This window comes from Equus przewalskii, chromosome 19 (genome assembly GCF_037783145.1).
Source record: "Equus przewalskii isolate Varuska chromosome 19, EquPr2, whole genome shotgun sequence".
NCBI classification, from domain to species: Eukaryota; Metazoa; Chordata; class Mammalia; order Perissodactyla; family Equidae; genus Equus; species Equus przewalskii.
The window spans coordinates 54,246,431-54,267,883 of NC_091849.1; the positions used below are offsets into that span (position 1 = coordinate 54,246,431).

General features: G+C 43.2%; 2 protein-coding genes and 1 long non-coding RNA gene across 35 annotated transcripts in view; 1 reads left to right on the top strand and 2 right to left on the bottom strand.

Annotated features, from left to right (window-relative positions):
• The window catches only part of DST (dystonin), a 440,625-nt gene extending 437,609 nt beyond the window's left edge, over positions 1-3,016 (bottom strand). For 14 of the 22 annotated variants that reach the window (XR_011530133.1, XR_011530132.1, XR_011530131.1 and 11 more), the window contains exons 1-2: positions 2,546-2,726; positions 1,897-1,958 (exon numbers count right to left, since the gene is read on the bottom strand). Coding sequence is in view for 19 of the 22 variants with exons in the window: in XM_070586307.1 (XP_070442408.1) it covers positions 1,897-1,958; positions 2,546-2,726 (243 nt within the window). In the remaining 3 variants the exon portion in view is untranslated. Of the gene's footprint in view, positions 1-1,896; positions 1,959-2,545 lie in introns of all 22 variants that reach the window. The other 8 variants (XM_070586335.1, XM_070586342.1, XM_070586311.1 and 5 more) reach the window with 4 other exon arrangements.
• BEND6 (BEN domain containing 6) overlaps positions 2,509-21,453 on the top strand; it is a 55,914-nt gene continuing 36,969 nt past the window's right edge. For 6 of the 12 annotated variants that reach the window (XR_011530137.1, XR_011530139.1, XR_011530140.1 and 3 more), the window contains exon 1: positions 3,462-3,599. The gene's annotated coding sequence lies outside the window, so the exon portion shown is untranslated. Of the gene's footprint in view, positions 2,728-3,459; positions 3,600-21,453 lie in introns of those variants that run through there. The other 6 variants (XR_011530138.1, XR_011530142.1, XM_070586352.1 and 3 more) reach the window with 3 other exon arrangements.
• Positions 4,290-21,453, bottom strand: part of LOC139077522 (uncharacterized) — a 66,461-nt gene continuing 49,297 nt past the window's right edge. Inside the window, exons 7-8 of the long non-coding RNA XR_011530144.1 lie at positions 9,226-9,301; positions 4,290-5,074 (exon numbers count right to left, since the gene is read on the bottom strand). This is a non-coding gene — a long non-coding RNA (uncharacterized lncRNA). The remainder of the gene's footprint in view (positions 5,075-9,225; positions 9,302-21,453) is intronic.

Here is a 21,453-nt window from a genome sequence, read left to right on the forward strand (position 1 = left end):
TCAATTCTATTTGCCCAGTTACGAGAATCAGCACCCACTGAGGGATTTTTCATTCATGCAATAAATATTTACTAAGAACCCTCTATGTACCAGGCAGTGGCGATACAGCCCTAAACACGAGAGACACAGTCCATGCCTCAAGGAGCTCACAGGCAGCAGAGGAGGCAAATATGAAACACAGACAGGATGCCAAACTGTACCAGGAATTTTGGGAACTGAGTTCAGGCACTAGACAAGTGCTTGCAGCTTTCCTAACCAAATGCAAGCTCAGGACAAATGCTTAACTGAGAGAGAGCTAAACAAGACATAGCCCCATCTCATTCTTTCCGTTTGTGCTTTAGCTAAAATGCCTGATGGTTAATACAATAAGCCATAACAGGGTTATTATTCTGGTTACATCCAGTTACATGTATGGAACTGGTAATTTCCTTTTTTTTAAAATCAAAATCCTGAGTTGTGATGTTTGTACCCCGACCATTATTTTTTGTTCACATTTAAATGAGTTATTCTACTAATTAATGAGATATTCAAAAAGTGCTGCTTCATAATAGACATGGTTTATGTTGTTTCCCATAAACTTGCATTAATTAATTTAAAAGATTTTAAGTTTGGCAAACATCTTTTATTTTTACACATTTTAAAATTGATCCTTACAAAATGTAACGACAGTGACCTAGTACTGAATGCCTCCTGTGAACTAAGTGGGCTTTTTTACATAACTACTTGTAAACCCGCCCTCCCGCTACAACCCTGCAAAGTACTGCTGGTCCTGTCTTACAGACGGGGATCTGAGGGGCTGAGAAGTTAGGAGAGTTTTCCAGCACCACGCAGTTAGTGTAAAGCTAGGAATGGAACCTCTGATTACCTGACTGGTTAATTTATTCTCTTAAGTATCCAAAACTGAGCAGAGAGTTCTCACCCTCCAGGCCACATGCAGAAGAATTACTCATTGTGCAACATTCTAATAATGTTACAATACTGCAGCCAAAGCTTTCAAGCAACCAGAGCCCAACAAAACATCTAGGGTGCAATAAAACATCTGATTAACCAATGAAACGAAACGTGAGATAAGCTCTCAGGTAAACAGCAAGTAAATGGAGGGTGTCTAACTATAAAGTCTTTGCTGAGATAAGGAACCCACATCAAGCACTGGTACAGTAGCCTCCAAGCCCAGCTGTGTGAAACTCTCCCAAAAGAGGGAAAATCATCTCACACGAAGTCGGAGATGGCCTGAAACTCATAAAGGAATGCTGGATCAGGGAGATCTTGTGTTGGTCATTTTTCTCTCTTCAGAGGAGCTGGACCTACAGCAGTCCCACCTACTCACTGCACCCAGGTCACCTGCTCACGGAGGGATGGTCCACATTCTGAGAGGACAGACTAGCACACATGATCAGATAAAGCCGGATCACCACCACCATCACCTGGCAAAAATCATCAGAGGGCCCCAATAAAACACGGAGAGCTCTGTGCGTGAATAGGAAGGTAACCTTGAAAGTCTAAAATGAAATGCAGAAGGATCAAACTGCTCTGCGCTAACTTCCTGAAAGCTCTCCTCTGTCGCTGGTTATCCGAGTGAACAACCACAGCCAGCTGACAGCACCCAGACAGCTTCACCGGAAATTACAGATTGTAAACGAAGCTGAGATCCACCCGGTGACTAAGGTCCTAAGGTCAGTAGTGCTGTTAGAGGCTGCCATTCCCTCTCTTGCACAGCGGCTCCACTACACAAGGAACATGCTAAAACCGTTCGCTGGGCGTTAATGTTGGGGACTCGCTTAAAAAGAAACGTCACTTTCGGCTTGGGGGCAGCATGCTCGCCATTCAACGCCCTACTGGCTCCTTAAACACGCCTATGACTAATATTGGTACTCAGGAAAGAGAACTTCTTCTGACCTTGAGCGTGCGCGCTAAATAAATTACCTCAGAACGAAAGTGGTGAGATCTCATAACAGCATCTGGGGAGAAAAGAGAAAAACGAGACTTCATTTAACTCCTTGTTCTTCACCTGCCCAGTTACTAGTGACTTACCTGGGGGACAAGGGTCGGGAAGGCACGTTCCAGACGCCCTGAATTCAGTGGGGACATCCTGTAGGGCAGGGAGGTTACTAGGCCATCGGTCTCTAGGTGATTTCTCCGCGAGAAGTTTCAGGGAAAGTTCTGGGGTAGTTGGGGAGCCCCGAACTCTCCATGCCTTACTTTCCTACCCCTAAGCTCCAGCGACGGATGGGTGAAGGGAGGCTGCCGCAGCCCGGGACCCGGCTCCAATTACCCTTCGGGCTTCAGCAAACATACTAAGAATCCTCATCCGTTCCTCCCCTCCCTGCTCCCGGAATCGCCGTGGTTATCCCGACCCGGCAGATTGGAGGAAGACAGTGAGGGCAAGAGGGGCAAGGGACGTTAGACAGCAAACATACTGAACTTGGGGAGTGGGCAACGACGGGGCAAGGGGCGGCAGCGCAGACGGGAGCGAGCCGGGCTTCTCTCTCCAAATCCGCTTAACCGTTCATCCGAGCCCGGAGAAGCCCTTGGTGGCGTGTCTTACCTCGGCTCCTTGAACGACCCGAAAAGACCGATTTGATCGGATGCCTCCCTTTCTGGAGATTGCGGTGCCAGCAGCAGAAGAAGACGATGGTGGCGATGGTGCCCAGCAGAAGCAACAAGAGGAAGAGGGCACATTGGATGCTGTAGGGTCGCAGCAAGACGAGGAAAGCCGCGGCGATCATGGTGCGGGCGAGGCGGGGGCGGCTCGCGGCGGGGCTGGAGGGCGGCGGCACAGGCACCCGCGCGGGGCGCACGCCGGGGCGGCGGGCACGGGCGAGCGCGGCTCAGCGCGTCATGCCCGGCGCTCGCGGCCCGCGCCCAGCCCAATGGCTGAGCACCCCGCGCCTGCCGCCCTAAGAGAGTGAGCCCGGGCTGCGGGGAGCGCTGGCCATGACTCAGCAGACGGCGACGAGGCAGGGACTTGGCGGCGGGGAGCCTCCCCCCTCCCTCCCCGGGGCCCCCGCCCCCGTCTGTGCGCAGCCCCTGGGCGCAGCCCCGCCGGGGACGCGGCGGGCGGGGAGGAGCAGCGCTGCTGCCGCCGCGGCCACCCGGGCCCTGCGCATCGCCCTGCGGCCGCCGCCGGCCTCGGCATCCCGGAGTCGGGCGCACGTGGGGCGGGGCGGGGCCGCGGCGCCCGGGCTGCAGCCGCGGCGGCCCGCGGGGGGCGGGAATGGGGCGCCGCGGCGGGGGCTCGGCGGATGACATCACGGCCGGGCTGCGGCAGCGCGGGCGCGCGGACATGGCTGCGGCGGCTTCGGCGGCGGCCGCGGGCTGCGCTCGGGCCTGAGCGCCCAGCGCCCTCCCGCGGGGCCGCCCGCCCGCCCGGCCGCGCCGTCCGCGGTTGCACGGCCGGGCGCCTCTCCACTCCCCGACACCTGGGGCTTCCGCCTCTCCAGTCTCCCTCGGCCGAATTGCCGGGGAGCCCGGCGTCAGGGGGCGCCGAGGAGCCGGGGGGAAACTGTAAGGCGCTGGCGGGAGCCTCCAGGCGGTGCTACCCCAACCTCCCACCTCCCCGCGCCCCGCCCCGAGGCTGGGGCTTTGGAGGATGCAGCCGGGTGAGCTATTGCTTGCGGGGGTCCCTCGCACGCTGAAGCGTGAACGCCGGGAAGGGCCTTCCCTGGGAATTGGGGTCCTCCAGGCTGGGAGGCCCACCCGTGTCCCAGCCCCTGTAACTGGGAGCGCTCCCCACTAGGACGCTCCGCTCTGCAGACGTGAACTGGTCCATCCCCAAACTTGGCGCTGTTTGGCAGCCGAGAGATGGGCACTTTCCATCCTCCTGTATCCATGCGTTCACCGTGCAACCTTGCCGTGTTTAGTGCGTTTGAAGGGAGAGGCAATTTCCGTTTTAGGGAACTGGCAGATGAGGGAAGTTGGGGATTGGCTTGTAAATATTTTGAGGAGAAATCTTTTAGGGAGTGTGAGGAAGGAATGCTCTGTCACACTTCAAATGCACACACTCCCTCTTGTCTCCCTCCTGCCCCCTCCCATTTCTTCATCACCAGCAAAAAGTACAGTAGAGTTGGTGGCCGGGAAATTTGACAGTGGTCGCTGGTGCGATGCCAAGGCAGAAGGTATGGCGGGAGCGCTGCAGTGCGCCTTTCTGCGGCCGCCCGGGCCACCTGGCCAGGAAGCCGCTGCGGCGCCTGCAGGCTGCGGCATCTTGCGGCCTTGGCCGGCTGGCCCGGGGCCCCCGCCGCGTTAAGCTGCTCCCGAGGCAAGGCTGGCTTTCCCTGCGTGGGGCTGTGTTTCGTTTGTTTGCTTTTATTAACTCACATAAGGAAACTGCAGTTATGATGACAGAGTAACACATTATAACACATTACTGCATTTTTGGAGTTTCTGATTACTGAGGTGGACTCAACTGTGGAATATTTAGGAAACTGAAGAACTTGCGTCATAAAGAAGTAATTTGTAAAATTGAAAAGCAGAGAATCGATGACAATACTCGAGTTTTGTTATTTGCTTGTAGGATCTCAAGGTCAGTGTTGCTTTCTAACTGTACAAAATCAGCTGTACAGCTCTGCAGAAAAGCTTAACCATTGATGTTCTTCAGGCCTTTAACATGAGTGTGTGTCAGTATTAAAGGAAACTCAACAAGGCATTACCTAATGCGTCCTTAAATGCCAGATTCATAAACCTGGGAGACAACGGATGAAGTTTTCTTCTGTAAAACTTGTTTCCTGAAACAAAATGAACATTCAAGTTGTTGACGTGTTGCATCTTAGTTGATTGTTTGGGGTTGAAGATGGAAGGACCTTGCTTGCTGGACGCCCCCTTATAAGGGAATGTTGAATGTCAGAATGTAGGCTGCTACAGGTCAGGATAGGCTTCCTCATTCCCTGCCACTCAGGGCTGACAGGCAGCCCTGCATCGTGTGCACATTGCTGGAAGGTTTCCTGATACAGCAGCCCGCTGCGGCGAGAGACAGCATTCCTATGCTGTGCAGGTGTTATGGAAGAGAATCCTGAGAGCCTGCACTGTGTGGCACATCAGGAAAGAAGACTTCTTTACCGCATCCACTCACAGTGGCCTGGTGGAATAATTTAAAACAGCAACCAAACTGAATTAGCCTTCTGCAAACATTGGGAGAAATAACTAGTTGAATTTAGAAGATCATCTTTACTTTCTACTTCTCATTGACTAAAATTTGTGAGTGAGCCAAAAATGGCCTAAATATCCTTGAAACGTGTCTTAAGACCACAAACACAGCATAGTAACCAGTTTGCCCCACACTGCATTTTTAACAACAAAAAGCAACTAAATAGCAATTATGGTTTTCTGAGCTATTACTTTAGCACAGTTGTTATCTTCCTGCGTCTTGCTGCAGCCATTTATAAGTTTCAAGTGCACCCAAGAACATCATTTATCTCTCTTGGCAGGCAAGTAGGATTATAGATATTTCTTTTTAGTTGCATTCATTTCTGTTCTTTGCATGAGTTATCTCAAGGATACTAATAATAAGCAAACCAAGTCATTGAAAGAATTTCATATTTAGATTCCCTTGTTATTTTCTGATTTGTTTGTTGCTAATTTATCATTTCCTTCTCCAAATAATGGCATGTTATTAATTGCTTCTTTCTGTGTGTTTCTGTGATGCCTAATGCACTGCGGAATTCAATAAATATTAAATCAGCCAATCAATTCTTTATGGAAGTTAATTTAGTATAATTCATACCTTTTCATTCTGCTAGGTTTTCATTAAAAAAGAATAATTGACATTGTATTAAAGTCACAAAAAAATTTAATGTCTGGGGTTAGGAATGGAGGAGGAAAGGCCATGGCCAAATCTTTCATGCAAAGAAATGAAAAATCAAAATGGAACAGTTTATGTAACCTTTTGACTTTTTATGATGGTGAGTTAGCACTATCACCCAAGAGAAGATAAGTGAGTTGGGAAGAATAGTTGAGAGAGTTTTGCATCAGGCGTGTAGAAGATCCTTTGTATAGCCCTGCTTCCCCTTGGATTCTCAACCAAACTGAGAACACACATGAGGAGCCAAAGGAAATTAAAATATTAACTTTATTCAGAGCAAAGTCAGATTGAAGGACATGGCTTAGACCCAAGGCCAAAATGGGGCATGTTATTCCTTCTTCTCTGACTCAGCGTGCCCACCCAGCCACAGGTAAAGAACCATAGGCCTTCCCAGCACAAAGTCAGGAAGGAGCCATACTTGTACTACTTCTTACCCGCAGACCAGAGGATAAAAAGAGCCTGACACTCTCCAACTCACAAGGCATGCAGCATGAGTGAGCAAGAGGCAGGACCATGTGTAGGAAGGGACATTTTATACATCAGCTCTGCCCATTGGAAGCTGGCAGGCCCTCCCCCATTTCCCTCATCACGAAGTCACTCCACCTCCCAAAGACAAGAGTGAGTAAGGGGCTCTAATGAAATGGCAGAAACGTCTTCTGCAGTTCTCCACTAGAGGTAGGAAGTTGTGGCGCCAGTTCCTAATTTATGGATCAGGAGGAAACGTCAGGAAGAAGAGAAGGCTCTACTCTAAGCTGTGTATCGACCAATTGAGGGAAAGGGAGGAACTGAAGATGACTCAAGTTTTGAGCTAGGGTAGAGGAACAGTTTTGAAGGAGAAGATGACAAACTGAGTGTCATACACATTGAGGTGGAGGTGTCGGAAAGACATCCATGTGAAATTATCCAGCAAGCTCGTGGAAGCATGGGTGGAGAGGTCAGAACCAGAGATAGACTGGGAGTCATCAACATAAATTATAGCTGAAGTCAAGGACATGGATAACATGTCTAAGGAAGAGAGACCATAGAAAGAAGCGGAATCAGAACTTTGGAGATGGCTTCCCTTTGTGGCTTGGAGAAGGAGAGCAGAAGGCAAGACTGTGGAAGCCAAGTGGGAGGTGTTCCAATTGAGTGCTTACTAGAACAGATGCACAAATGGGAGGTTAAGAAGGACAAGGACTGAGAACTGGTGACTTGGAGACCTCTGAAAACCTTCCAGAGAACTGATTCATTGTAGTGGGAGAGGCTGCAACCAGATGTTAATGGGTTGAAGAGGGAGTGGGAGGTAAAAATAGAGGAGATAGCCATTGTCTACAATCTTTGGAGAAATTGAACTCTAAAAGGGATGAGTAGAAATACAATTAAAGCCTGAATAAAGGCCGTTAAAGGTCCTTTAGTCAGGATAGGGGTACTTGAACAAGTTTCTAGGGAACTTGGGAGATGAAGCCATCGCTGGGAGAGAAAGTAAGAGACGAAGAGGGGAGAAGACGGCATTCTTCCGGCATTTGTGGTTTGGCCATTCGTTTGAACGTACCTTGAGTCCCTGAGACTGGTTCTTTCTGCTGTCAGCCTGCTTTTGACTCTGCAGAGTTAAAGTTGACCCTGACTAGTGCTGATGGCTCCCTGCCCATGGTCTCCTCCCCACCAACCTTGGCTACTCCGGCTCAGACTCCAAAAATGACTTTTGGGGAAAGATAAGAGTGCCTTGGAAATTAGCCCAGGTTGTCTGTAAGTTTTTATTACAACCCCATATGAAAGTGAGTAAATTACCCAACTGGTAATCACACAAGGACATTGAAATATTACACTGAAATATTTTACCTAAACTTTTTGTTTAGCTAAAAATAGCTCTAGCAATAAATGATGAGAAATAAATCATACTGACTTAGGGCCTGGTACTTGTTCCTAGGTGAAGTTTTTTACTCTCAAAATTAAGTGGCGTGAGAGAAATTGGGAGGAACTGAGGAAATGTGTTGTGTGGCCCATTTATTCCCAAATGGTTTTTCATGGCAATCTGAGACCAGGCCCTGTGTCAACAATATGCATGTTCTTGTATTGGAAGGTGTAGAAGCTACATCATCTGGAAGGACTTCCATCACCTATGGAGTCTGGGAGGCCATTTCCAGCCACCACAATCAGGGGAACCATCATGTGGATGGATCACTATTGTCTTTTCAAATTTATAATTTTTGGAGGAAAAACAATGTTATTTGCGGTAATATCAAATATTTTCAGCAAATCTTCCCTGGGAAAGACTTTATATTCACTTTACCAGAACAAAAACTTTAAAAATAACTTTAAAGTCATCCTTGTAAGGGATAATGTTTCACATGGAATCATTCCAAATTGTTCTTTTAACATTTTAGAAATTTTAGAGCCTACTTAGGATTTGTTGTCCTATGGGTTGTGGAATCCATGGTAAGGTTGTGGGGGACAAATGTTCTTTTTTGTGAACATACATATTTCTCAAAAAAGTCTGCTGAGTTTGGGAGTTTAAAAATGTCAATATAATTGAATTCATTTACTCTATAGTGCTTTGCAGACAGTTTTTGGAAAGTAATCATTTATTATCGGCAAGCAAATAGAATTCATTTGTATAGTTTCCACACTGAGTGTGGGCTTAGTCATGCAGCAAAATACTGAGTCATTTGGCCAGAAAATTTACTCATAGTTGTATGAACTGCCAATGGAAAATTTGAGAGCTGCTCATAAATCAAATTATAGAGCTCTTAGAGTTATAAATCACTGAGCAGCATTGTTCATTATTATTCAGATAGTGTAAAATAGTTCCACCATTTCTAAGAATGGGCAATTTACAAAGCAAGTTTGAAAGCTGAAGTTATTGCTTCTAGATCCAAGATAAGAGTTGCTATATAAGTTACAAGCATTTCCACATTCTTATGTGAAAAAAGAAAAGGAAAGGAAAGTAGGAGATTTATAGTTACATAGCAAATATGAGATGAATAAAATCTTAATTAACTAATGTTTATGAATTAAATTCCAGATTGTCTTAAGAAAATGCTAGGAACATTTAATAGCTAAATTTTCTCCATTTCTTACAATAATGCTTTTGGAACTTTTGCATTAAATATTTCGTGCTAATAATCTGTATGCTGATGCATCAGCGTGCTGAGAGCCTGAAAGAATAATGTCACTAAGAGAACAGAGGTAGCAAGTGTACCAAGGAGGACAGAGAATTGCGATGAGTAACTGATGATTAGTAAAAGATGTTTCAATAGCACACAGTTCCAGAGATTATTGACATTATCCCAGTGTAATGACATGACATGGATCTGGGAACAGAAAGAAAAGTACATCTTCAAATGTTTTTGTAGCCCCAAGTACTTTATGGAGTCAAACAGAGGAACAACAACAAACACGCTAAATTAGAATACAGTAGAGTTTACATTTCAAAGAAGAAAACTAAAAACCTGAAGCCTGTTCTTGCTGGTCCCATCTCTGCTGGAGGAGTTCTTAACCCTGAATTCATGGACAGGTTCCAGAGATCTGAAATGAGAAGTAAACATGTGGGTCTCTTTTGGGGGACATGATGCATAGTTTTCATCAGATTTTTAAGGAGTTATTACCAAAAAAATAAAATCATCAGAACTGTACAAATCCACACAGAACTGTACAAACCCAAAGTTTCTGAATGCAGTATCAAAGCATTCTCTCAGCCCGTCAACATCAGCATCACCTAGGCATCTTCCCTGGGACTGGAAGAAGTGTCTTGAGCACTGTCAGTCTAGGACGAGCAGAGGAAATCTCTCAACTCTAACCTGTAAATGTTCAGAAAAGTCTCCCAAATGCAGGTGACTGCTGCCCACTCTGAGACTAGGTGGAGATGGTGGGCTGTGAATCTCGTTGTCCTCTTGCAACTTTAAACAGATTGGGGGAGAGAGAAGTGAATGCCCTAAGGTAACAGTCACTGAGATGTCCATCCTAATAACCCTGGGAGGGAAAGACTGTGTTAACGGTCTAGGACCACTTCCACAGACTTCTGTCTCAGGAAGAAGGGTTGACTTGATTCCCAAGCTGCCTTCAGGCCAGTTAAGTGTCCCAATTTATATCTAGATGTTTGAATGGATGAGCCCATTCTGTGCCAGAAACACTGGCCCTAAAATCTAGTCTTGAGCTCAGAGTCTGCAAGGAGCTCCGCTGTCTTAAAATTTAAAAGAGGCAGAAAGACTTAGTATCGGCTCCCAGAAACGACTCCTAGACATCCTGGTGAATTTAGCAGCCACTCTTCTTAAATCCTGCCCCAAGCCACAGTTTATGAGGCTCTTCATCATTGAACAGCCTGCTACAGAGACCTGGTAACTGGGCCCTCAATCCCACCAGGGTAATCCCACATCTGGGGTGGAAGGCCGCCCACCCATCCATACCAAGTGCTCAGTTCCACGTACCATTATCTCTAGCTTCCCGTGCTGGCCATCCCTGTGAGCCCCAACTCCCCCACCACCGTATTCTCAGGACACTAGGTCCCAAGATCCCATCACTGTGATCACATTCGGTCACAGCATGAGGCTGGTTCTTTCATCATGTGACTTTCTCACTCCAGTGAACAGGTCCAGTTTGCAGAAGTGTCCTGATCTCTCCGACTGCCGGATTCTGTTTCCTCCCAGTTCTGTCCTCTAGGCTGTGAGGTGTCTGGTGGCACAACATTCATGCGTTCCACGTGGAGACAGACTGAACCATTCCCTAAATGTCTCAGACCCCTCTGGGACCACTGTGCACCATTCTAGGCACAGTTTCCTCTTGTGGCCGTTTGTAATGAAGCAGGAATCTATGTTGAAAAGACGCTGCAGGACTGCAATCGTGTACCAGATCGCACGGTGGTCTACCATCTGGTGGGCTGTTGAAGTCTGGGTCTCAGTGGTTGTATTAAGGGCACCCGCAGCACCCTGGGCGATGGTTGGTACAATCATTATTCACCTCTCCTCCTCACCCAAAGGGCATAGGACAAGTCCTGGGCTTCCTCATTACCTTGGTGTGGACAATCACTCTTTTTAGTGGTAGCTAACACTAATTGGGTATGTACTCTCTGCTAAACTTCTGCTAAATGCTTTATATCCATTTACTCATTTGATCCTCACAGCAACGTTGGGTAGGTACTACTCTTATCCCTGCTTTATAGATGAGGACCCTGGGCCTAGAGATGTAAGGAATTCCCCCAGTGTCACAGCAAGCAAGTGATGTAAAGATTCTCCAACACTCCAAAAACCAACGTGGTTTCTGTTGCCTGCTTTTCATTTGCACTGCCTCCCCGCCTCCGATGCACCTCCCCCCCGCAAAGGGATTCCTCTCCGTTGGGGTTTGCTGGGCAGCTGCCCTTCCTCCCTTATGAGTGTCCCGTAGGCCATCCCTGCCAAGGTGAAGGAAGGCCAGCCCAACACCCCAGCAGCATATCAGCTGTTTCCTGGTACACGAGAGATCTGGGCCTCTCCCTTAGATCACCTCCTCTAATCCTTCAGCCAACAAGACTCCTGTTATTAAAAAAATTATACATCCACTCTTACCATTTCATTGCCATGTCCCCATCATTATCCCTTGGGTAAATTCAACCCAGCACCTCAGAAAGCTAAACAAGCTTCCGAGGCCAGGCAGATGCCTGCTTTGGAAAAAGGCTTCTATTAGAGACCACCTAGCTGTCCTTTATAAAAGGGATAGCTCTAATAACTTTTTTCTTTATATTTTTAATTAAGATAGAGGTTTGTCTAATATAGCATCATAGGCATCCAGGTTAGTTAACTGTGCTTCTTGACACCCCCACTCCCACGTTTGATCTAAGCTTGTATGAGGGGGATCTGGATCTGTTTTCTTCAGTTAATAATAATAAACTGATAGGATATTGTAGACCTAACATATCAACTCATAATTGGGTACTATAATTGTCACCATTTCACAGATGGGGAAACAGAGGCACAGAAATGTCACAGGAGTGGTAAGTATAGGATCTAGGGTTATGGATCCAGACAGTTGGTTTTACTGCCTGTGTTTGTAACCACGTATGTGACCCTAATGTATCTAATATATTAGGAAGAGATTCCAACTGGAAGACTATCTCGAACTAACTACATAGCAAGACTTCACCTCCACAAAAAAAAAAAAAAAAAAAAATATATATATATATATATATATATATATATATATATATATGTTGTCTATCCTTTGGTAGAAGGAGAAATTTTCCTTTCCCCTCTTTCTATGAACAGGATGTACACTGGCCTGAGGTTCTGTCTCCACCTGGCTGTTTGAGCAACTTCTCTATATAGAATCACGGGCTCACAACATTGTCCCAAAATGCCGTCACTGCTGAGTCCCCTGTTCGTCTGTCTCTGACACTCCTGAACCTTGAGGTGGGCTTGCATACTTTGAACTCACTACATCCATCTGTCCTTCCTTGCTGTTATTTAACTTCCTGGGCCTCAGCCAGGTTACTTAGATCCATTCCATCTTCTTGGGCTTTTTCTTTGATCAGTATGTGCATTCTCCACCCTTGACTAGCTTCCTAGTTCTGACTTGCCCTACAGCTGCCAAGCTTGGTAACACAGGTAACAGAGAGAAGATGGCCTCTTACATTCCCTTCCATTTCATTATCCTATGAATTTATTGATAGAAAAGTACTGTCACTCATAAATATATCTAAATGTATTTTTCTAACGACCTATACATAGGAGGTAGAGAAATAACTTGATAAAAATGTGAAATGTAGCTGATCATTGGGTTTTTAAAAAAATTAATGTTGCTTCAACATAGTATGAAAGAATACAAGAGCAAGAAGAGAAAATTATTGGTAGTAGATGAGGAGACAACCCACTGAAGATGCTGACTTATTCAGTAAATACGTGACTCGGCACATTAATTATGTTTAGACCTAAATTTCTGAGAGTATAAAAGTTCAAAATTAATAGAGACCTTGGTAAATGGCAACCAGTTATTTCATTAATATATAATATTAATATAGGGTATAATGGGGTAAATATTTCAAAGAGAAATTAACTTGTCCTTTCATGTTATAATGGTAAGGTAAATTAATATTTGAAAGTTGAATCACTCTTGATTTTTATGCATAGGTATTGATTCTTGCATCAGAATTATTATATTTTATCAATTAAAATTGGTCTAAAACATGATTACTTAAAGCAAAAAGCATAATGACGTCATCTTGCTCTAAACTATCAAGATGAATAGAATGTTCTACATCAATCCAAAAAATGTGAAGTGGAAGATAATTTACATGACTTATAGTTATCCTAAAATAGAACTTTTAATTGATTTTTACTCTTCTTTAGGCTTAACCCTGCATCCGTGTTTCTGATAAATGGGGAAAAGGCACATAAATATCAAGGAATGGGGGGACGGGACAGGTAGTGACAGAAGAATAGCCGAGGAGACAACACTCACAAAAACTGGAATTTCTTGGAAAAGATTTTGGAGGCCCTAGAACCACAGGAAAACTCGTGCAGAGATTCGCTGAGCTTTGCATATGCTTTCTTGTGCAAACTTTCAGCTGGTTCCACTCATGGCTGCAGGCTTTTCGTAGACAATTGATGAGGATAGGTGACACTGTGGAGCAAATGAAGATTGTCTTCCCCTGTTCCCAGCCTGATTTCTGTGATATTACCTCTCTGCCTTAGAAGTCTTCTTCCTGAACACATCAAGATGAAAGTAAGCCAGTCACACGGTCTAATTACAGATAAGACAGAGGCTGGGTCATTTACCACCTGGCTCTCTTGCCAGGTCAGTAGCAACAGAGAGATTCTGGTACAGATGATGAAGCTAACGTGTATGGCTGGGGTTTTAGTCCATTCCGGCTACTGTAACAAAATACCAGAGACTGAGTAGCTTATGAACAGCAGAAATTTATTTCTCACAGTGTGGAGGCTGGAAGTCCAAGATCAGGGTGCCAGCAAGGTCAGGTTCTGGCGAAAGCCCTCTTTGGGGCTTCAGACTGCTGACTTCTCGCCGTGTCCTCACATGGTAGAAGGAGCTAAAGATCTCCCTGGAGCCTCTTTTATGAGAGTACTGGTTCCATTCATGAGGGCTTCCCCATCATGACCTAATCACGTCCCCAAGTTCCCACCACCTGATACAATCACCTTTGAGGGATAGGATTTCAACATATGTATTTAAGGGGAGACACATTCAGACCATAGCAGCTGGGTATAGGTAAACTGTGAGGAACAGAGCTATACCTCAGGGCTACTCATAGGGGAGATGCTACCAGACCTAGACCCAAACGGAGAGGGAAAAAGGAGCCAGAGGATAATTCTCATAACTCACTGTCTCCCTCCCTCTGATCTCCTGCCTCCATACCCCATTGGCTGAACCCAGCTGGAGAAAGGGAAAGGGAGCCGAATCAGGTCAACCTCCAGGCAGAGGGAGCAGAATAGAGGTGACTGGAGAGGGGATCCGGAGGGGCAAAGAGAGGGTCTCCCGCACTCGTATCTCAGCAGGACTATAGTCCTAAGAAGAATTTGGTGAGCAAAGTCAAGACTTCAGTCTCTGGAGGAGGGGACTACAAGATGGAAACTTAGGCAAGGCGAGCCCTATAGGGAACTTAGTCAAGCAAAGAGAAAGCGAAAACCTAGTTACTGGAATTGATAGAATCTATTGCAAAGCTGACGATGATTAGTTTCTAAGTTCTGGCTCTAGAGTCCTTCTTTAGCCTGCGAACGGGTTAGCAACTTGGCGTGGTTGCCAGGGTCCACTAAGAACCCCAGTTCCCTCATCTGTAAAGTATGAATAGTTGTATCTATCCCAGAGAGCAACTGTGAGAATCAAACAAGTTAGTACAGGTTAAATACTTAGAACAGTACCTTATATATACTAAGCACTCAATAAAGGTTAGCTATATTTTTATTCCTATTAAGTGAAGGACACAGGCTTGGGAAGGTCTGAGGAGGTCACATAGGGTGTGATAGGGAGCTAAATGAATTCCTTTCCTAGATAATGGTTACATACTTGACGATGCATGATATCACTGCTTATTAGTTAAATTGGCTCCAGCAAAATTACATCCACAAACTCCGGCCAGATAAGAATGTTTTTCTTTCCTTTCCCATCATGGAAAGTTGAAAATGAGTCAAGTCTTTAGTCCCTCAGACATTCTTAACATTTCTTAGGCTCATGCATAGTCTCCAGTCCAGTCTAAGAACAGTTATGTGTCATTTAACAACAGGAATATGTTATGAGAACTGTGTCGTTAGGGGACATCGTCATTGTGCAAACATAATAGACTACTGAGGGGCACAAAATTTACCACTCCAAAATGTGTCTTTTTAAAATGAGGATTATTTTAGGCTGATTATTTCTAAAAAACAAAAGAGTCAAAGTTTTTCTTGTTACTTCCCCCTTAACTGCCAAAAAGAATTCAGATTTAAAAAACCCGTCTCGGGAAGCGAGCTCTCGCCTTAGCGTAGCATGAACTAGGTGGTAGACGGGGAGGAACCTGCAAAAGTCTGTTTGCTGGGCTCCCTTCTGTGTTCTTCTGTTTTTGTGTGGCCAAACACTTGTTTTCCACATGTTTATTCCTTTTCACCTACCTGTGAATTGCCTTCCTTCCCTTTGAAATATCTGACTCTCCCCACACCCAGCATCTTCTTTTGTTTTTAGCTGAGGGTGGCATTTAAGGTGAGGGCTTCAGCCGTTTTGTCAAGTTACTTGGTTTTCCTGCATTGCTCCCATGTATACATGTTATTAAACCTTTTTCTCTTGTTAATCTGTCTCCTGTCAACTTAATTCTTAGACTATCTAGAAGTACCTAGAAGGGTAGAAGAAAATTTCTTCCTCCCCTACTGGAGTTACACAAATCTAGATGGTATAGCCTACTACACACCTAGGCTATATAGTGCTAATCTTAGGGGACCACCATCATATGCATGGTCCATGGTTGACTGCATGTGACTATAAGGCAATCAGAGTTTGGCAGCATTGTTGAACCATCCTAGAGTATATTGGTCATCTTTTTAATTGGGATATTGCTGAAACAACTTCAAAATTGAAAATGTGTCTGATGTCATTTGGAAATGGAGGGAGTAAAAGGAGTAAGTTGAAATGCTTCCTAATGGACATTAGTAAAACCTAGTAATTTCTATCCAGGAGTCAGGAACACTTCGATGAGAAAGCCATCTAAGCTCTTGCTTTGCTCAATAGAGTGCTGTGGGTACTGCAGGAGAAGCACCCAATCATTCAGAACCATTCCGATCTTGATTTCTCTTCCTCTTGCATATATAACTTTTTTTTAATAATATGGACATCTTCCTCCCCCATGTCCCACCTTGCTAGAACTAGACTGAAACTAGTAATCCATCTCCCCGGGAACATTAAAACTGCCACTGAATATTTAGAATTGCATTGGCACTTTGGAACTCACTTAGAGGGAAGTCTTCAGTTCATATTCTGACCCGAGTGCTGCAAGGAACCTTTTATGTCTGTACATTCTGAAACTGATATGTAGAGAAAGCAATACCAAACTTTTGAAAATTGTGAAAAGGTACTTAGGTTTTATTGTAGTGCTGTACTTGCCTCTCACAATTTTTATTTAATTCATAATAGAGAAGTTACACTTAAATCCAAAGGAAGATAAGACACCTGAATTACATTTTGACATTCGTTTGGTTTCCATAAGTTTGGTGGCTTTGTTTCTGAGACTTTCATAGGTGATTTTTGCATTTTTGAATTCTTGAATTAATTGTATCAATATTAAAAGTAAACCTAGATGCATTAAGAATTTACATTTTTTATTAACATCATGTGCTTTCATTAGTTACAAAATTCTCCTTTATGTCTTATTTGTTAGATATTATGTGTTTATAATTTGAATGTTGCTTAGAATGTTGTTTTTCAAACTACAAAGTATAACCACTTAGTGAATTATGAAATCAATTTAATGTGCTATAACCAGCACTTTTTTTAATTTAATTTTTATTGAGTTAATGATAGGTTACAATCTTGTGAAATTTCAGTTGTACATTATTACCTGTCAGTCGTGTGGTAGGTGCACCCCTTCACCTTTTGTGCCCACCCCCACCCCACCTTTTCCTTGGTAGCCACTAATCTGTTCTCTTTGTCTGCATTTTTAAATTCCTCATATAAGTGGAGTCATACAGAGATTGTCCTTCTCTGCCTGGCTTATTTCACTTAACATAATTCCTTCACGGTCCATCCATGTTGCTGCAAATGGCAAGATTTTGTTCTTTTTTATGGCTGAGTAGTATTCCATTGTATATATATACCACATCTTCTTTATCCAATCATCTGTTGATGGGCACTGAGGTTGCTTCCATGTCCTGGCTATTGTAAATAATGCTGCAATGAACATTGGGATGCATGGGACCTTGGGAATTGCTGACTTCAAGCTCTTTGGATAGATACCCAGTAGTGGGATAGCTGGATCATATGGTAGGTCTGTTTTTAATTTTTTGAGGAATCTCCATACTGTTTTCCATAGTGGCTGCACCAGTTTGCATTCCCACCAGCAGTGTATGAGGATTCCTTTTTCTCCACAACCTCCCCAACATTTGTTACTATTTGTTTTAGTTATTTTTGTCATTCTAATGGGTGTAAGGTGATATCTTAGTGTAGTTTTGATTTGCACTTCCCTGATGATCAGTGATGATGGACATCTTTTCATATGCCTATTGGCCATCCATATATCTTCTTTGTAGAAATGTCTGTTCATGTCTCCTGCCCATTTTTTCATCAGGTTGTTTGATTTTTTGTTGTTGAGTTGTGTGAGTTCTTTACATATTATGGATATTAAGCCTTTGTCGGATGTATGACTTGCAAATATTTCTTCCCAGTTAGTGGGTTGTTTTTTTGTTTCAATCCTGTTTTCCTTTGCCTTGAAGAAGCTCTTTAGTCTGATGAAGTCCCATTTGTTTATTCTTTCTATTGTTTCCCTTGTCTGAGAAGACATGGTGTCTGAAAAGATCCTTTTAATACTGATGTCAAAGAGTGTACTGCCTACGTTTTGTTCTAGAAGCCTTATGGTATAACCAGCACTTTTAAAAATGAAATAAAATACAGCAGATAGAACAGAAACTGAGCGACCTCATCAGATATAGTAAAAGTGAGCATGTTTCATGAAATTTTGTTTTAGTTTTGTGTGTATGCCTATCTGTGTGTTTCCTAGATCAAAATATAAGCATATATTTAATTGTGAGCTACAGTCAAAAAAAAGATTAAAAGCCATTGGCTTATATTATTCATCCAACCATGTGTCTTGGGGGTTCCCGTGTGTCTCAGGGGTTCTCATGGCTGTGGTTATGTTCAATCTTGCCCCCTATGACTATCTGGGGGATTAATGAAATGCTTTCTGTTGGAAAAAAAAATAAAGAGGGAAGATAACTACATGGTGAATTTTTTACTATCAGGAACTAGTAGTGTTTAATATATAGCCATTTTCATAATATCCCTTCTGAATTTGCTAATAGGCAGGTAATAATGTATACATTGAATCATCAGTTTGTGAATATTAGTAGTGGCCTGAGATCTACTGAAAAGTAGTCATTCTAAAAGGGGTCTGATATGTCCATTCTGGTTGATCTTGAATGAGTTGTGTGTTTGAGGATTTTCTCTTTAACCAAATCATATCAGCAGGAGAAAATTCTAGTACAGTTAGGGATATTACCAAAACTATGTTTTTATAAACTGATTCTTTTCCAATTTTTTAAATTATGGTAAAAACACATAAGATTTACCATCTTAACCATTTTTTTATTGAGTTCATAATAATTTACAACATTGTGAAATTTCAGTTGTATATTATTACTTGTCCGTCACCTTATGAGTGCTCCCCTTCACCCCCTGTGCCCTCCCCCTGCCCCTTTCCCCCAGTAACCACTGAATTGTCCTCTTTGTCCAGGTGTTTATCTTCCACATATGGGTGAAATCATGCGGTGTTTGTCTTGCTCTGTCTGGCTTATTCCGCTTAACCTAATACCCTCAAGATCCATCCACAGTGTTGCAAATTGGATGATTTTGTCTTTTTTATGGCTGAGTAGTATTCCATTGTGTATATATACCACATCTTCTTTATCCAATCATCAGTCGATAGGCACTTGGGCTGCTTCCATGTCTTGACTATTGTGAATAACTTTGCAATAAACATATGGGTACATAAGTCACTTTGAATTGTTTATTTCAAGTTCTTTGGTTAGATACCCAGTAGTGGGATAGCTGGCTCTTAGGGTATTTCTATTTTTGCTTTCTGAGGAATCTCCATACTGTTTGCCATAGTAGCTGCAGCAGTTTGCATTCCTACCAGCAGTGTATGAGGGTTCCCTACTCTCCACATCCTCTCCACCATTTGTTGCTTTTTGTCTTAGTGATTATAGCCATTCTAACAAATGTAAGGTGATATCTTAGTGTTGTTTTGACTTTCTCTGATAATTAGTGATGTTGAACATCTTTTCATGTGCCTATTGGCCATCTGTATATCTTCTTTGCAGAAATGTCTGTTCTATCCTCTGCCCATTTTTTGATCAGGTTGTTTGTTTTTGTTACTGTTGAGCTGTGTAAGTTCTTTACATATTATTGAGATTAACCCCTTGTCAGATATATTATTTGCAAATGTCTTCTCCCAACTGGTGGGTTGTCTTTTTGTTTCGATCCTGGTTTCCTTTGCCTTGCAGAAGCTCTTTAGTCTGATGAAGTCCCACTTGCCATCTTAACCATTTTTTAAGTGTACAGTTCAGGGGCATAAAGTACATTCACATTGTTGTGCAATCGTCACCACCATCCTTCTCCAGAACTCTTTTCCTCTTGCAAAACTGAAACTCTATGCCCATTAAACAATAGCTCCTCATTCCCCCTCCCCCACCCTGGGGTTATCAGCAACCCCAGTGAACCAGGACTCTGGCATCCGTCACCATCACTAGATAGTATTTAACAAGTCCTTATCTGTTAAATCTGGCAAAATTCAGTTTTTTCAAATAATAACAATTTGCTGTAGGATTTTATAGGCTATGTACTGTGTTTCTCAAGTACTATTCTTAGCTTATTAGTAATAATGTGCAGTGAAGTAAGGCACTGGGGAGAAAGAAGTTAAAGCAGCTGGTCTGCTGTCTAGGAAAAGAAAGGAAGATGAAAGAAAAGAGAACAGATGATACAGTTTCAACTCCTTTTAAATATGATAACTGAGCCCATAGGTCAGGGTTCAGCAAATTACTGCTCATCTGCCTGCCACCTATTTTTGTACAGCCTGTAAGCTAAGAATGTTTTTTACAGTTTTAAACAGTTGAAAAAAATAATATAAGGGTGACATATCATGATATGTGAAAATTATATAAGATTCCAGTTTCAGCGTCCATAAATAAAGTTTTATTAGGACACCTCCACGCTTCTGTGTTTCCATATTTCCTGTGGCTGCTTTCATGTTTCGAGGGCAGAGCAGAGCAGTTGTGTCAGAGACCATCTGGGGCAGTCTCATCACTTTGGCTGCTGCTCAGTGCCCCACACATCACAGTGATGCAGTTACAAAATGCTGACAGTGTTGTGATGTCATGCCTATTGTCCTACCACGGCACGGTATTCTGTTTTTTTATTGCCAATGCTTGCCAATCATGTCAAAACAAAAGAAAAAGAGGAAAATGGCCTTAGTGCTTTTAAATCAGAGTGGAATGTGGATTCTTTTGTTATCAAATGAGGTGGCAAAGTTTCTTATAAAGGTGTTTATTATACAGTGACACTCTAGCTGTGCTCAAAGAACATGATATAGGTCAACATCACCAAACTAAGCACTCATCACAAGATTTCCAACTCACAGGACAGCAACAGTCAGAAAAATTAGAAAATTTAAAATGAAATATCACAGCAGACTTTCTTCACAAAAAAGAAAAAGTTAAAATGAGTCTGCAACCAAAATAAGTTTCTGAGTGGTTCATTTGTTAGCCAAGCAAGGAAAGCCATTTACCGATAGTGAGTTAATGAAATCATGCTTGGTTGCAGGAGCTGAAGAGAGGTGCCCAGAAAAAGATTACCTTATGTAAGGGTATTACCATTCAGAAAAACAGTTGCTCAAAGAACTGAGGACATCGGGAGCAACATAATGATCAATTAAAAAACCAGGCAAATGACTGAGGTTTTTCTTGGCTCTTGAGAGTCAACAGGTGTTACTGATATTGCTTAGCTCTTGTTTATTTGGGGAGTAATTGCTGAGTTTAGAGTGACTGACAAATTAGCTTCCGTGAATAGTCTTTGTGAAACAACTATAGGAGAGAATATATTCAAAGAAGTTGAGAAAACACTAATTCAGTACAACCTGAGGTGGAATCTACTAAGATGCGTTACAACTGATGGTGGTAAAATGTGTGTAGAGCAGAAAAAGGCTTATTGAACAAATTGACAAAACTTGTGAAAATATAGGGTGTTTAAAGCCTAGTTATTTTATTTATTCATTGGCAGATACTTTGCAGAAAATATTTGAACCTCCTCTATGTTTTTAAATAGCTTTATTGAAATATTATTCATATACCATGCAATTCACCCATTTGAAGTATGCAATTCAATGTTTTTTTATATATTCACAGTTGTGCAACCATCACCACAATTTTTTGAAAACATCTGTGTCCCCGCTGAAAGAAACACTATACCCATAAGCAGTCGTTCCTCCCTCCACTGCCACCAATCTCTCACCCCTAAGAAACCACTAA